The 13673-nt window shown below is 39.5% G+C and overlaps 1 protein-coding gene across 3 annotated transcripts; it reads left to right on the forward strand.

The window, feature by feature from the left end:
- The first annotated feature begins 198 nt into the window (after positions 1–198).
- Positions 199–11755, forward strand: MAIP1 (matrix AAA peptidase interacting protein 1). Of its 3 annotated transcripts, XM_005202622.4 has the most exons (6): positions 208–663; positions 7431–7502; positions 7919–8045; positions 9559–9706; positions 10504–10556; positions 11452–11539. In XM_005202622.4, the coding sequence occupies exons 1-5, from the start codon at positions 214–216 to the stop codon at positions 10550–10552; spliced, it is 846 nt and encodes a 281-aa protein (XP_005202679.1). In that variant the 5' UTR covers positions 208–213; the 3' UTR covers positions 10553–10556; positions 11452–11539. The 3 variants fall into 3 exon arrangements, 2 of the variants coding, with proteins under 2 accessions (NP_001076875.1, XP_005202679.1); NM_001083406.2 differs by lacking the exon at positions 10504–10556 and having other exon boundaries at positions 199–663; positions 11452–11755; XR_009496904.1 differs by lacking the exon at positions 10504–10556 and having other exon boundaries at positions 9605–9706; positions 11452–11541.
- Positions 11756–13673: the final 1918 nt, after the last annotated feature.

Below are 13673 nucleotides of genomic sequence, written 5' to 3' on the forward strand. Positions count from 1 at the left end.
CCGGGAGGCAGGCTGAGTCGCGAGAACTGCCAGTTCCTAGTGTGGGGCTCGGGGCCAACAGGTGTATGATGGAGAGCAGAGAAGGGGCGAATTCACTAGAGGTGGCAGCAACAGGCCAACTCGACTCTCCAGTCTCCTTCTCCGAACCTCGCTGAGGTGGTTTCACACCGACTTACTTTCCATGATGCACAGGCAAGCACAAAGGTCACAAAAATGGCGCTGGCCGTCCGTCTTTTACCGCGCTTGCTACTTTCTCGGCCTCTACCGGGCTGGGCCGCCCGGCTCCGGACTCTCAGTTCGGCCGAGGTGAAGCGCCCATTGTCTGGACTTTGCTACTTATGCCGCCGCCGCCTCGGCTCGGGAGCAGCCCCATTTCCTCGAGTCTCTTGGGCCTCCGCGGCCTTGGCCCTGTCTGCTCGGGGTCCTCAGCGTCCCTTGCTCAGCCCCCTGGAAGTCGCCTCAACCCTCCCCACTTTCCCTTCTTGCCCCCGGCGAACCTACAGCACCGAGGAGCAACCGCAGCAGCGTCAGAAAACCAAAATGATCATTCTGGGGTTCTCCAACCCCATCAACTGGGTTCGGACTCGAATTTACTCCTTCCTTATCTGGGCCTATTTCGACCAAGAGTTCAGCATCACAGAGTTCTCAGAAGGAGCGAAGCAGGTTGGTTTATTTCTCTAGGAGTAACCTCTCCACCTCTCATGAATTCAGCAGTTAAGATTCGCAAAAGTGTTTAGCGATGAGGTTTCAACTGGGTCTCAAATGATCAAATGTGGGTAGTGACTCAAATACAGAGCCCTCTGGCCACTTGCTGTAAATTAAGCTGCTGCTTCTGTTTGCACGGTCTCCGAGGAATAGGGGATTGATGGAGACACCAATTTGAATCCCTTAATTACTTTTTCTGTCCTCCGCAGGTTTTGAATCAGATAGAAATGGATTCAAAGCCTATTTCGGTCACTTAAAAGCTCCATGGCTTTATTTCTTCTGAAATGTGATTTTTCTGAATGAAAAAAGAATGAAAAAGCCAATACTGATTATATGCTGACACTGATATATTTACTTCTAGTTTTTTTAGTTTTTTTCTATAAACACAGCCATTTATACTTATTTATGTGATCTGTCAGTTATAAATTGAATGTTTTCAACTTTATATAATCAGTGTCAATATTGACTCGTGCTTTCTGCTTCCCTGAGTCAATTCTTGATTAATCTGTGTTTTTACAAGAAAATTTAAAAGCAAAGAGCAAGCATAGTTAATAGCATTATAAGGGATAAACCTCAGTTCCTGTCAGTTCTCAAAATCTTTTGTTTGTGCAGAGGAAATGAGCATGATGCTACTGTCCTTCAGGATTCCTGCAGATGACTTGTGAGCTTGTCTACCTCCTGCTCATTTATGTGTCAATAAGGAATGGAAGTCATCCTCCCATGGGCAGGACAGCAATCAAGCCCAACTCCCTACTTCCTTTGACCACAAAGGAGCATGGAACACTTTTTAGTCACTCTTTGATCCTAAAGGTCCTCCAGCTGTGAGCTCTTTTAGCCCCCATCCTTGCTATTAAGTAGTATTTGCACCCATTCATCAGCCAGTCTGTATGCATCTTGCCTCATCTAAGTCAATTTTTGTGCATTTAGCCATTCTGATTTCCAAAAAGAATGTTAGGTCATCCATGGCAAATATTTAGAGATTCCATTAAACCAGTGGTTGCTTAACATGACCTTTCAGATCAAGCAAACCAGTTTTTTAACACCTAGAGTTTAAAACGACGTGGCTGAAAAGTCTTCCTACCTAGATCTCATAAGGCAACTCTTCCTTCTTTTGCATAGATGTAATTTTAGGGCTTGGGAATAATCTGGTGCATAAACATTGGCTAGATTATCTACTCTCATGGGCTCAACTTGCCCTTTAAACTAACCTCCCAACTCTAGAATATTATCTTCGGATGTGAGTATCAAGCTGTAAGTTAGATCATGCTGCTCTTGCTGCTGCTAAGTCGCTTCAGTCGTGTCCAACTCTGTGCAATCCCAGAGACTGCAGCCCACCAGGCTCCCCCGTCCCTGGAATTCTCCAGGCAAGAACACTGGAGTGGGTTGCCATTTCCTTCTCCAATGCATGAAAGTAAAAAGTGAAAGTGAAGTCGCTCAGTCATGTCCAACTCCTAGCGACCCCATGGACTGCAGCCTACCAGGCTCCTCCGTCCATGGGATTTTCCAGGCAAGAGTACTGGAGTGGGGTGCCATTGCCTTCTCCGATTCATTAACATGTTTCTTTTTCAGTCATGGAACATGAAAGACACCTTCATGCTCATTATTCTAGTCTAATTCCCTTTTACAGATGATAAAAATCAAGTCTAGAAAGGTCAAATGATTAACTCAAGAATGCATAGCTAGCAACTGCTGAGGTGCATTGTTCTGTGACTCATTCTACAAGCATTCTTCGTTCTCCAGAGTTACTAGAAATTGACATAGTTAAGTATAACCTAGGCAAGCTTTCTAAAAACATTTTATAATTAAAAATTTTTTTCTCTAAGTATAATTGTAATATTGTTACAGATATACAGTGTAACAGATATACAATGTAGTGATTCACAAGTTTTAAAGATTACACTCCATTTATAGTTAAAAATATTGGCTATATTCCCTGTGTTATACAGTATAGCCTGTAGCTTATTTTAAACCAATCTAGGCAAGCTTTTATTCATCATGTGAGCCAGAGGAATAGGTGGTCCATTGATAGACAGTCCTTGCTTCTACTGCTGCTGCTAAGTCACTTCAGTCGTGTCTGACTCTGTGTGACCCCATAGATGGCAGCCCACCAGGCTCCCCTGTCCCTGGGATTCTCCAGGCAAGAACACTGGAGTGGGTTGCCATTTCCTTCTCCAATGCGTGGAAGTGAGAAGGGAAAGTGAAGTCGCTCAGTCGTGTCCAACTCTTAGAGACCCCATGGACTGCAGCCCACCAGGCTCCTCCGTCCATGGGATTTTCCAGGCAAGAGTACTGGAGTGGGGTACCATCACCTTCTCCTTAAACAGCTTTATTAGCCCCACAAACTTTACTTCCATTGATAAGTACATATGATATTATCCCTGTTACTGCCATCAAACCACATTAACCATTTACTGTTTGTTTTCCAATATCTTTACATATTTTGGCCTTTACTATGAAAGAAAAAGCTATTTCCCAGAAGCCTGTTTAGGTTGCGTGTCTGCGTGCTAAGTCACTTCAGTCGTGTGTGACTCTTTATGACCCATGAACTGTAACTCACCAGGCTTCTCTGTCCATGGGGATTCTACAGGCAAGATTACTGGAGTGGGTTGCCATGCCCTACTCCAGGAATCTTCCTGACCCAGGGATCAAACCCATACCTCTTATGGCTCCTGCATTACAGGTGGATTCTTTACCACTAAGCCAGCAGGGAAGCCCCTTGTTAGGTTAAGAAATCTTATATCATCAAAGCTTTATCAGGGCAGCCTCTTAATGGGACATTATTACCTTACAGGATAATTTGCTCAGGTTTGATTATTGGCCACAGAAACTAGAGTATCGTGGCTGGATTTCAACATGATTGTGATGTCTGTTCAGTTCAGTTCAGTTTATTCGCTTGGCCGTGTCCGACTCTTTGCGACCCCATGAATTGCAGCACGCCAGGCCTCCCTGTCCATCACCAACTCCCGGAGTTCACTCAAACTCATGTCCATCGAGTCGGTGATGCCATCCAGCCATCTCATCCTCTGTTGTCCTCTTCTCCTCCTGCCCCCAATCCCTCCCAGCATCAGAGTCTCTTCCAATGAGTCAACTCTTCGCATGAGGTGGCCAAAGTATTGGAGTTTCAGCTTCAGCATCAGTTCTTCCAATGAACACCCAGGACTGATGTCCTTTAGGATGGACTGGTTGGATCTCCTTGCAGTCCAAGGGACTCTCAAGAGTCTTCTCCAACACCACACTTCAAAAGCATCAATTCTTCAGCCCTCATCTCTCTTCACAGTTCAACTGTCACATCCATACATGACCACTGGAAAAACCATATTCTTGACTAGACAGACCTTTGTTGGCAAAGTAATGTCTCTGCTTTTGAATATGCTATCTAGGTTGGTCATAACTTTCCTTCCAAGGAATAAATGTCTTTTAATTTCATGGCTGCAGTCACCATCTGCAGTGATTTTGGAGCCCCAAAAAATAAAGTCTGACACTGTTTCCACTGTTTCCCCATCTATTTCCCATGAAGTGATGGAACCGGATGCCATGATCTTAGTTTTCTGAATGTTGAGTTTTAAGCCAACTTTTTCACTCTCCTCCTTCACTTCCATCAAGAGGCTTTTTAGTTCCTCTTCACTTTCTGCCATAAGGGTGGTGTCATCTGCATATCTGAGGTTATTGATATTTCTCCCGGCAATCTTGATTCCAGCTTGTGCTTCATCCAGCCCAGCATATCTCATGATATACTCTGCATATAAGTTAGATAAGCAGGATGACATTATACAGCCTTGCTACTACTACTACTACTACTACTACTACTACTACTACTAAGTCGCCTCAGTCATGTCCGACTCTGTGAACCCATAGACGGCAGCCCACCAGGCTCCCCCGTCCCTGGGATTCTTCATGCAAGAACGCTGGAGTGAGTTGCCATTTCCTTCTCCAGTGCATGAAAGTGAAAAGGGAAAGTGAAGTCGCTCGGTCGTGTCCAACTCTCAGCGACCCCATGGACTGGAGCCTACCAGGCCCCTCCTTCCATGGGATTTTCCAGGCAAGAGTACTGCAGTAGGGTGCCATATACAGCCTTGACATACTCCTTTTCCGTGATGTCTGTTACTTCTAACCAAATTTCACCCATCTTCCACACACAAAAGCTTACTATAATACATAGGTTGTTTCTAAACCCTGAGAGCATCTAAAATGTTTGCAAGGGATCATTGAGTCCATTTGGAAGTGTGCTTTTTCTCAAAATTCAACTCCATTATTATTCAGTTCAGTTCAGTCGCTCCGACTCTTTGTGACCCTGTGGACTGTAGCATGCCAGGCCTCCCTGTCCATCACCAACTCCTGGAGTTTATTCAAACTCATGTTCATTGAGTCGGTGATGCCATCCAACCGTCTCATTGTCTGTCGTCCCCTTCTCCTCCTGCCTTCAGTCTTTCCCAGCATCAAAGTTTTTTCCATTGAGTCAGTTCTTCATATCAGGTGGCCAAAGTATTGGAGTTTCAGCTTCAGCATCAGTCCTTCCAATGAATATTCAGGACTTATTTCCTGTAGAATGGACTGATTGAATCTCCTTGCAGTCAAAGGGACCCCCAAGAGTCTTCTCCAACACCACAGTTCAAAAGCATCAATTCTTTGGTGCTCAGCTTTCTTTATAGTCCAACTCTCACATCCATACATGACTAGTGGAAAAACCATAGCTTTGACTAGATGGACCTTTGTTAGTAAAGGAATGTCTCTGCTTTTTAATACGCTGTCTAGGTTGGTCATAACTTTACTTCTGAGGAGCAAGCCTTTTAATTTCACGGCTGCAGTCACCATCTGCAGTGATTTTGGAGCAAAATAAAGGCCTCACTGTTTTCATTGTTTCCCCATCTATTTGCCATGAAGTGATGGGACCAGTTGCCATGATCTTAGTTTTCTGAATGTTGAATTTTAAGTCAACTTTTTCACTCTCCTCTTTCACTTTCGTCCAGAGGCTCTTTAGTTCTTCACTTTCTGCTATAAGGGTAGTGTCATCTCCATATCTGAGGTTATTGAAATTTCTCCAGGCAATCTTAACTCCAGCTTGTGCTTCATCCAGCCCAGCATTTCACATGATGTACTCTGCATATAAGTTGAATAAGCAGGGTGACAATATACAGCCTTGACGTATTCCTTTTCCTATTTGGAAACAGTCTGTTGTTCCCTCCAGTTCTAACTGTTGCTTCCTGACCATTGTTGTTAGGGCTTCCATAACAAAATACGTCAGTGTGGGTTGCTTAAACCATACTTCATTTTGTTGCATTTCTGGAAGCTGGAAGTCCGAGAACAAGGTGTTGGCAAGTTTGGTTTCTTCTGTGGCCTCTGTCCTTTGCTTGTAGATGATCATTTTATTTCTGTGTCCTCACATGTTTTTTTTTCCCTCTGTGCTCATGTGTCCCTGGTATCTCCACGTGTGTCCACTATTCCTCTTGTAAGCGCACCAGTCAAATTGGACTAGGGCCCACCCTCATTTGACGTCATCACCTCTAAAAGCCCTGTCTCCAAATGTAGTTACCTTCTGAGGTACTGGGAGTTAGGGCTTCAATTTGGAAAACCCAATCCAGCCCATAACAGTTATGAGAGTTGTCTATCTGACACACCTTTGCATCCTCTTTCTCTCATTAGTTCTTCAAATTTCTTCTTAGATGGTTCTTCCTTTAGGAAGCCCCCTTATTGTCCACCCAGATAGTGTAAGTTCTCACCTGTATTCTCCGAAAATCATCTTGTTCTTATTCCTGTCATAATTCTTGGATTTGTCCATTTTCTTGGCTCTCTCCTCAAGTAGACAGGAAGCTCCTTGAAAACAGGTAGAGTCTTAATGCACAGCTCCATTCCTCATTGCTAGTAGTGTGGAGGATTGCAGTTGACTGTCTCCCACTTCAAAGTGGGATCTTGTACTTCAAAGTTGAGTTCTACTGCATTAGACTGTGCAAACTCATTATCTTTTCTCCCACTTTACCAATGCCATATCTGTTTTAGACCTGTCTGAAGAGTTAGCTCAGACTATAAAGAATCTGCCCGCAATGCGGGAGACCCGCATTCAGTCCCTGAGTCAGGTGATCCCCTGGAGAAGGGAATGGCAGTCCACTCCAGTATTCTTGCCTGGAGAATTCTACAGACAGAGGAGCCTGGCAGCCTACAGTCCATGAAAGCACAGAGTTGGATAGGACTGAGTGGTTAACACTTTCTCTATCTATCTTAATGAGGGTCAGCTGCAGTCCAGATCTCCAGACTCACAGTACTTAGATTGTACTGCTTAGTACTTAGTACAGACTTAGGTTGTACTTAGTACAGACTTAGGTTGTGCTGCTATGTATTCAGGATTCAGAGGGGGATCATATGACAGTCAGGATGGCTGATTACTTCATCGTTATTTAAAAGGAACTATATAGAAGATGTTTTTATTGAGAACCTAGTATGTACACCACACACTATCTTTTCTTGGGTCCTTGGAGTGGATACATCATTAGCAATCTGCCCACTTACTACTGTGCGTGTGGGAAGGCCGCATAAGAAAAGTCAACCAACTTTGAAGGAGTCATGCCTAACCATCGATATCTTAGTGTTGACCATGTTTATTGCCTTTATCATAAAACAGTCTTTGTTATACTTAGCCATTGAAGTATAAGCATTGTACATTGTATGGTATTTCACGTGGTATCTTAAAATAATAGTCACCACCCTTCCCCCACTTTTCTTTTGTTTTCAAGGCTTTTGCTCATGTGTCCAAATTGCTGTCACAGTGTAAGTTTGATCTATTGGAAGAACTTGTGGCCAAAGAGGTAAAGTATACTTTAATTTTCCTTTAAAACTAATTATTAATGTGTATTATTTTCTTTCGTTAGAATGATATGCATTGTCCTTATTTATGCTTTAAAGTAACATGTATGCCATCACCCAAAGTAGAGTCCCTCTGTCTTGCCTTTGGAGTACTCGGGGTCTTAAAAAGCGTAGAATCACTTGCTACTTAAGGCATGAGTGAATATGATGTCTTTCAATTCTTACATAGAATGTTCTATTAGGAGTTATCTAACTGAAGAATCAGATGCCTCTCAGCCTTGCTTTTGAAAGTGAATACATATGGCTGTAAATTTAAAAATAGTTTTACAAAATACATTCCATGAAGAATTCACTCTACTTTTTGAAAAGCTTTTGACAGTTCAACAAGTGAACTCTGATTTGCTTTTTCCATACTTAGACTCTACATGTATTGAAAGAAAAGGTTACTTCACTACCTGACAACCATAAAAATGCTCTTGCTGCTGACATAGATGAAATTGTGTACACATCAACAGGAGACATCTCCATTTACTATGATGAGAAAGGTAATCCTGGAGCATAGTCAATTTTAAATGGCCCACAGTTGTCCAGATAAGCTAAACTAGTGAAAGATCCTGGGATAGTGGCATTTTGTTGGTACAAGTGGATATTTATAGAACTACAGAGAAAATAATTTATTCATTCTTTAAAAAGTCTCTGGAAGACTTGGGGTATGGTAATTGTTTTGAATGCCTTTCTGTCTAGAAGTTTGGGATGGTCATGTACACATTGCTGTTTTTAAAATGGGATAACCAACAAGGTCCTAGTGTATAGCACCTGGAACTCTACTCAGTGTTATGTGGCAGCCTGGATGGGAGGAGGGTTTGGGGGAGAATGAATACATGTATAGGCGTGGGTGAGTCCCTTTGCTGTTCACCTGAAACTGTCACAACATTGTTTGTCAATCAGCTATACCCCATTACAAAGTAAAAAGATTAATTTTAAAAAAAGAACTTTTCCCTAATGCTGTTTAATTCATAGAAGAGAACATTGTCACTTAAGTTAATGAAAATTGCCCAAGACAAGCTGCTCCTACGTCAAAATGAAAATATTTGTGTTTCAGATTTCCTAACTTAAAGGAAACAATTCAGTATTTTAAGTGTCCAGCTGTATGTTCAGTAGAAGTAAAAAGTAAAAGAAAAAGTAAATACTGTTAGCTAAAGACTGTTTTAAGAGTAACATTAACTCAGAACTCCCAATTGGATTTATTTGGAGACAGTGAAAATAATTGAAAGGAACTTTGGCGTTTATCTTGTTCTTTTCCTTGTCCTGAACAATAGCATTCCTGAAAACTCAGTGACTTACTTATTCCTTCTACAAATATACACATATGTATTATGTGCTAGGCACATAGGAAATCTAGCCTTTGCTCACACACTTGCCAAGGCAGTTCTGATTGAGAACTCTTTAACAGTGAAAATATTTTCACATACATGTTAATTTGAAACATTCAGAAAGGTACTTTTAATGATAAATATTTTCTTCTCCCTAGTATTTCAAATTGCATCTTAGCATCATGGTCACTGCCTGGTTTTTGCACAGGACATTCTCATAATCACTGGGCATATAAAGTGAATTAGAGTAGAAGAGAAGTGTTTTTTCTTTCTGGCAGTTGGGGTTAAGTTAGCACCAAAAAATGTGTTTTTCCCCCTACTGTTTTTTGGCTTGACAATAGATACCTGTTATCATAATTTTATTTGTTTTTTTTTTTTTGTTATCATAATTTTAGAAAATCCCACAAATGGAAAAGAATCCACATAGTACGGTTGGGCAATAAGTACCTGCTCAGTAAATAGTAGCTCTTATACTGTGTTACAGAGAGGGAGGCAAATACGTCGTAAACCCCAAGAGAATTTTCTAAAAATAAAAGGTGTCAATACAGGTACCTTAAGTTAGAATGAGCACAAAATTTGATGTGTAACAACTGTATAATTACTGCCAATTGCTGATTTCATTTTGGATATAAGGATGATAGATTATTGTCATTGTATCTGTATGTGTGTATGTTTTTTCTCTAAGGAAGGAAGTTTGTTAACATCCTGATGTGCTTTTGGTATCTAACCAGTGCCAACATCCCCAGTGAAGCCATAAGTGGAGCCCGTGTGTTCCAGGTTAAGTTGGGGGATCAGAACGTGGAAACTAAACAACTTCTTAGTGCAAGCTATGAGTAAGTCTAATCACATTTATTGTTTCCTTTCTTTAGGAAATGGAAGGTAGTATGCAGACATGAAAACTAAAGGGAGCTTTAGGAAGAAAAAATAGAAATTTGACAAGTATCTATGAAGAGAGATAGTTATAAAGACATACTGGCCACAAAATAGGAGCGTTCAGAAATTAGGAAGCGATAATATTGCTGAACTTAAACAGTGTTTCAGCTGTCTATTGCTACATTACAAACCATTCCAAAACTCGGTGACAACAAACAGCCATTCATTTTGCTTGCTTTTCTACTGCTCTGGAATTTTGGAAAGGCTCAGCTGTGGGGTTTCCTCTGCTTTACCTGGCATCAACTGGGATGGTAGGAGCCAGGGATTCATTTCCACAATGGGCTTCCTCACTCATAGGGCAGCACCAGGATGCTCCTTGGCTTCTCCACATAATGTCTCATTCCCCAAGGCCTCTCTTTATAGCTTGGGCTTGTGGAGGTGTTAAGATAGTCACGTGTTTTACATGGTGGTTGGCTTCCAAAAGACAGAAGATGCTAGACGTAGCCCTCCAGTAAAGGGCTATGCCCAGGATTGGAACAGCATCACTTCTGCATGGTTTGCTGGTCCAAACAGTCACAGGATCTGCACAGTGAAGGACATGGAGATACTCCACATCTTCATGGGGCAGCAGCAAGGTCACATTGCAGAAGAGTATGTGAAATGTAGTTATGACCATCTTTGGAAAATAAAATATGCTGTAATTGGCACATGGACCATCCACTCACTAGATAATTATTGACCATCTCCTCTTTACCAGGTACTCTGGTGGGAGTTCAGACACAGAATTGAAGGGTTCCTGCCCTTAAGGAGGTACTGTCTAATGGGAGGTTAGCAACTTATTCAAATGAGACACTGTAGTGTATTATTGTGTGAATAAAATTTGGAACAGTGAACAATTCAAGAGAGTCAGTGGAGATATACTTCAATATCTGTTTAAAAGAATACTTTTACGTCATCAAAGTTATACAAATTTGCTTTAAAACAATGAACAAAACCCCAAAATGACCTAAGAAAGAAAATGTATCCTGTTTCACTAAGGTAAAGAGAATTATATCTTCATTTTTTTCACTTCTTGAAGGAAATGTGCTTTTTTTTTTTTTTTTTTTTTCGTTTCTTTTTTCCTGTGTGGAATTTTGCTTTATTTGTAATTGCCCAAAATATTCTATATATTTAAGTACTTATTTAATTTAAATCTACTGAATTGTCTCTTTTTAAAGACATCATTTAGAACACTATAATCAACACTACCTTTGGTTGTTCTGATAGTCACTACTAAGATCACAGGCAGGTCCTAAAGACTGCTATTTTCAAGAATGAACTTAGTGCCAGCTGTGAGTAAATCTAATCACATAACCAACCTCCGTGGAAGTGCTGTTTTATCACCGTAGTCCAGTTTTTTTCTCCTCATATTAGGCATATATTATAGCTAGTACTTAGCAGAAAAACACGTTTCTCTCACGGACTGGCAGATATTGCAGTGTATATAGATCTGTCTATTAAAAATACTCAGTTGAGAATGCACTTCTCATTTTTGTGGGGATATTTTTTGTGATCAAATTAGTAGGTTAAACTTTTGATTTTTATTTACCATTATCTGTTAGCTTTTTGCTAAAAACTGCCTCAGCTATGTACTTGCAAATTACATAGTGATCCAGGAAGTTTTTGAACTGATACAGGATACACATTGTTTATAATGTTTCCTTAGATTTCAGAGAGAGTTTACACAAGGAGTAAAGCCTGACTGGACCATTGCACGGATTGAACACCCAAAGTTATTAGAATAATTGTTCTTGGAAAAAGCAGCTTATTGAACTTTTGGCAATTACTGTGAAAGACTAAGGAAGAAAAAATTTTCAGATCAATTGATCTTCACTTTAATCAAGTTTGTGGATTACTTTTGTATTATTATAAAATGTTTCTTGTAGTAAATAAGCATGATACAATAAAGCATTTTCCATAGATTGTCATCACTTTCTGTAAAAGTCAAAGTAAAAAAAATTACAACAGCCCGTCACTGGTGTCGTATTCAGTGTCATTTCTCATGTTACATGTATATGTATATATACACAAACTAATTTTACAGTCAGTAAAGAAAATTTACTTTTCTAAATTCATAGTCCTGAAATATTTTATTTGTGGTTAATACACTTATACCAATAATTCAAGTATGAGAAAGATTTACTTTTAAAAAGTCACTGCTGCTATTTGATTACTTCTTTGTTCACTAGCTAGGTGAGAAAGAACAGATGAAATTACAGCAGATGGGTCACTGCAGAACTAAAAATCAGTGAACCTGACTAAAGCACAAAGAGAAAAAGAAAATACAACAGTGCCTTAGTCCCCTATGAAATAACATCAAGTCTTTCTAACATACTTGTATTTAGACTCCTAGAAGATGGGATAAGGGAGACAAAAACAATGTAAAAACAATGTCTGAAAGTTTTCCTAATTATGAAAATTATAAACCCAGAGATCCAAGAAATTCAACCATCAGGGACACACATAAAGAAAACTAAAGTACATCATAATCAAAGTGTTGAAAACTAGAGAAAATTAGAAAAGCAGTTGGAGAAGAAAAAACAACCACATTCCATACAGAGAGTGACTATATTTCTTTTCTTAAACTCTGCAAGTTAGAGGCCTTGGCATGGTATCTTTGAAAGAAAGAAATATACCTGTTGACCTGGAATTCCATATTCAGGAAATATGTCCTTCAGAAAAGGTGAGAAGAGACTTTCAGACAAGGAAAAGATCATAGAATTTGTTGCCGGAAGACCTGTTTTATAAGAAATGTTAGGGGCCAGCAGACAGAATAGTTTGAAAATGGACCCATGCATATTACACAATTGATTTTGACAAAGGTGCCATGGTTATTTAATGAGAAAAGTCTTAACATAGAATAACTATATATTCACATAGTAAATAACCTCATCTTTTGCCTTACACGATACATAATTTTAGTACAAAATTTAGATTGTGAAATGGATCATAGATTTAACAAAAGCTAATACTCTAGAAATTCTGGAAAGAAATAGAAATTACTGTCTTGGGATAGAGAAAGATTTTCTAGACAGTGAATTGTGAAAAAATTATTAATTGGAATTAATTAAAATTAATACTTCTGCTCTTTGAAAGAGAGCAGCAAGGAAATGAAAAGTCAGGTCACAGGTTGGGGAAAACTATTTGTAATACATATTATCTGACAGAGGGCCTATATTTGGAATATATAAAAAATGCTTATAGCTCAATAATGAAAAATTAGCTTTATACAGCTATCATGACTCATCAAACTGTGGACTTAAAATGGGTACATTTTATTATATGTAAATTATATTTTTTAATGCAAATTATACCTAAACAAAGCTTGCTAAAATATTTAGCAAGAAGAGTAATTTGCAGAAAAATAAATGCTTAAATTTTTATATAATATAAAGCAGCTTATAGAAAATAAGATCAATAAGGCACATAATTGGCAGCCTGGATGGGAGAGGAGTTTGTGGGAGAATGGATACATGTGTTTGTATGACTAAGTCCCTTTGCCATTCACCTGAAACAATTATAACATTATTAATCAGCTATATCCCAATGCAAAATAAAAAAAATTTTAAAGGCACATATTACTAAAAAAGAAAAATGCAACCAGTTACACTGTTCACTTTCTAGTTACACTATCTGTTATAAGATACATCTCCAATGGTTTTAAAAATAGATGGGGAATGTTTGACTTAGAATCAATGAAATAGTGTTATTTATTGTTTGTGAAAATATAAATTGTATAACTTCTAAAATGCAAGAGATGAATAAGGCACTAAATGCATGATAGTGGCAACTATCTGGGGAGGAAGGGAGTGGAAGGTGACTGTAATGTTTGATTTCTTCAAAAAAAAAATCTTGATACTTAAACTGTGGTCTTTGTGTATGTTTTCT

The sequence above is a fragment of the Bos taurus genome, chromosome 2 (assembly GCF_002263795.3).
Source record: "Bos taurus isolate L1 Dominette 01449 registration number 42190680 breed Hereford chromosome 2, ARS-UCD2.0, whole genome shotgun sequence".
Classification (NCBI taxonomy): Eukaryota; Metazoa; Chordata; class Mammalia; order Artiodactyla; family Bovidae; genus Bos; species Bos taurus.

Coding starts and splice junctions, on each gene's coding strand:
- MAIP1 (NM_001083406.2), top strand. CDS start 214: ATGGCGCTGGCCGTCCGTCTTTTACCGCGCTTGCTACTTTCTCGGCCT. Junction 664..7,430: donor TCTCAGAAGGAGCGAAGCAG/GTTGGTTTATTT, acceptor TTTGTTTTCAAG/GCTTTTGCTCATGTGTCCAA. Junction 9,707..11,451: donor CTTCTTAGTGCAAGCTATGA/GTAAGTCTAATC, acceptor ATGTTTCCTTAG/ATTTCAGAGAGAGTTTACAC.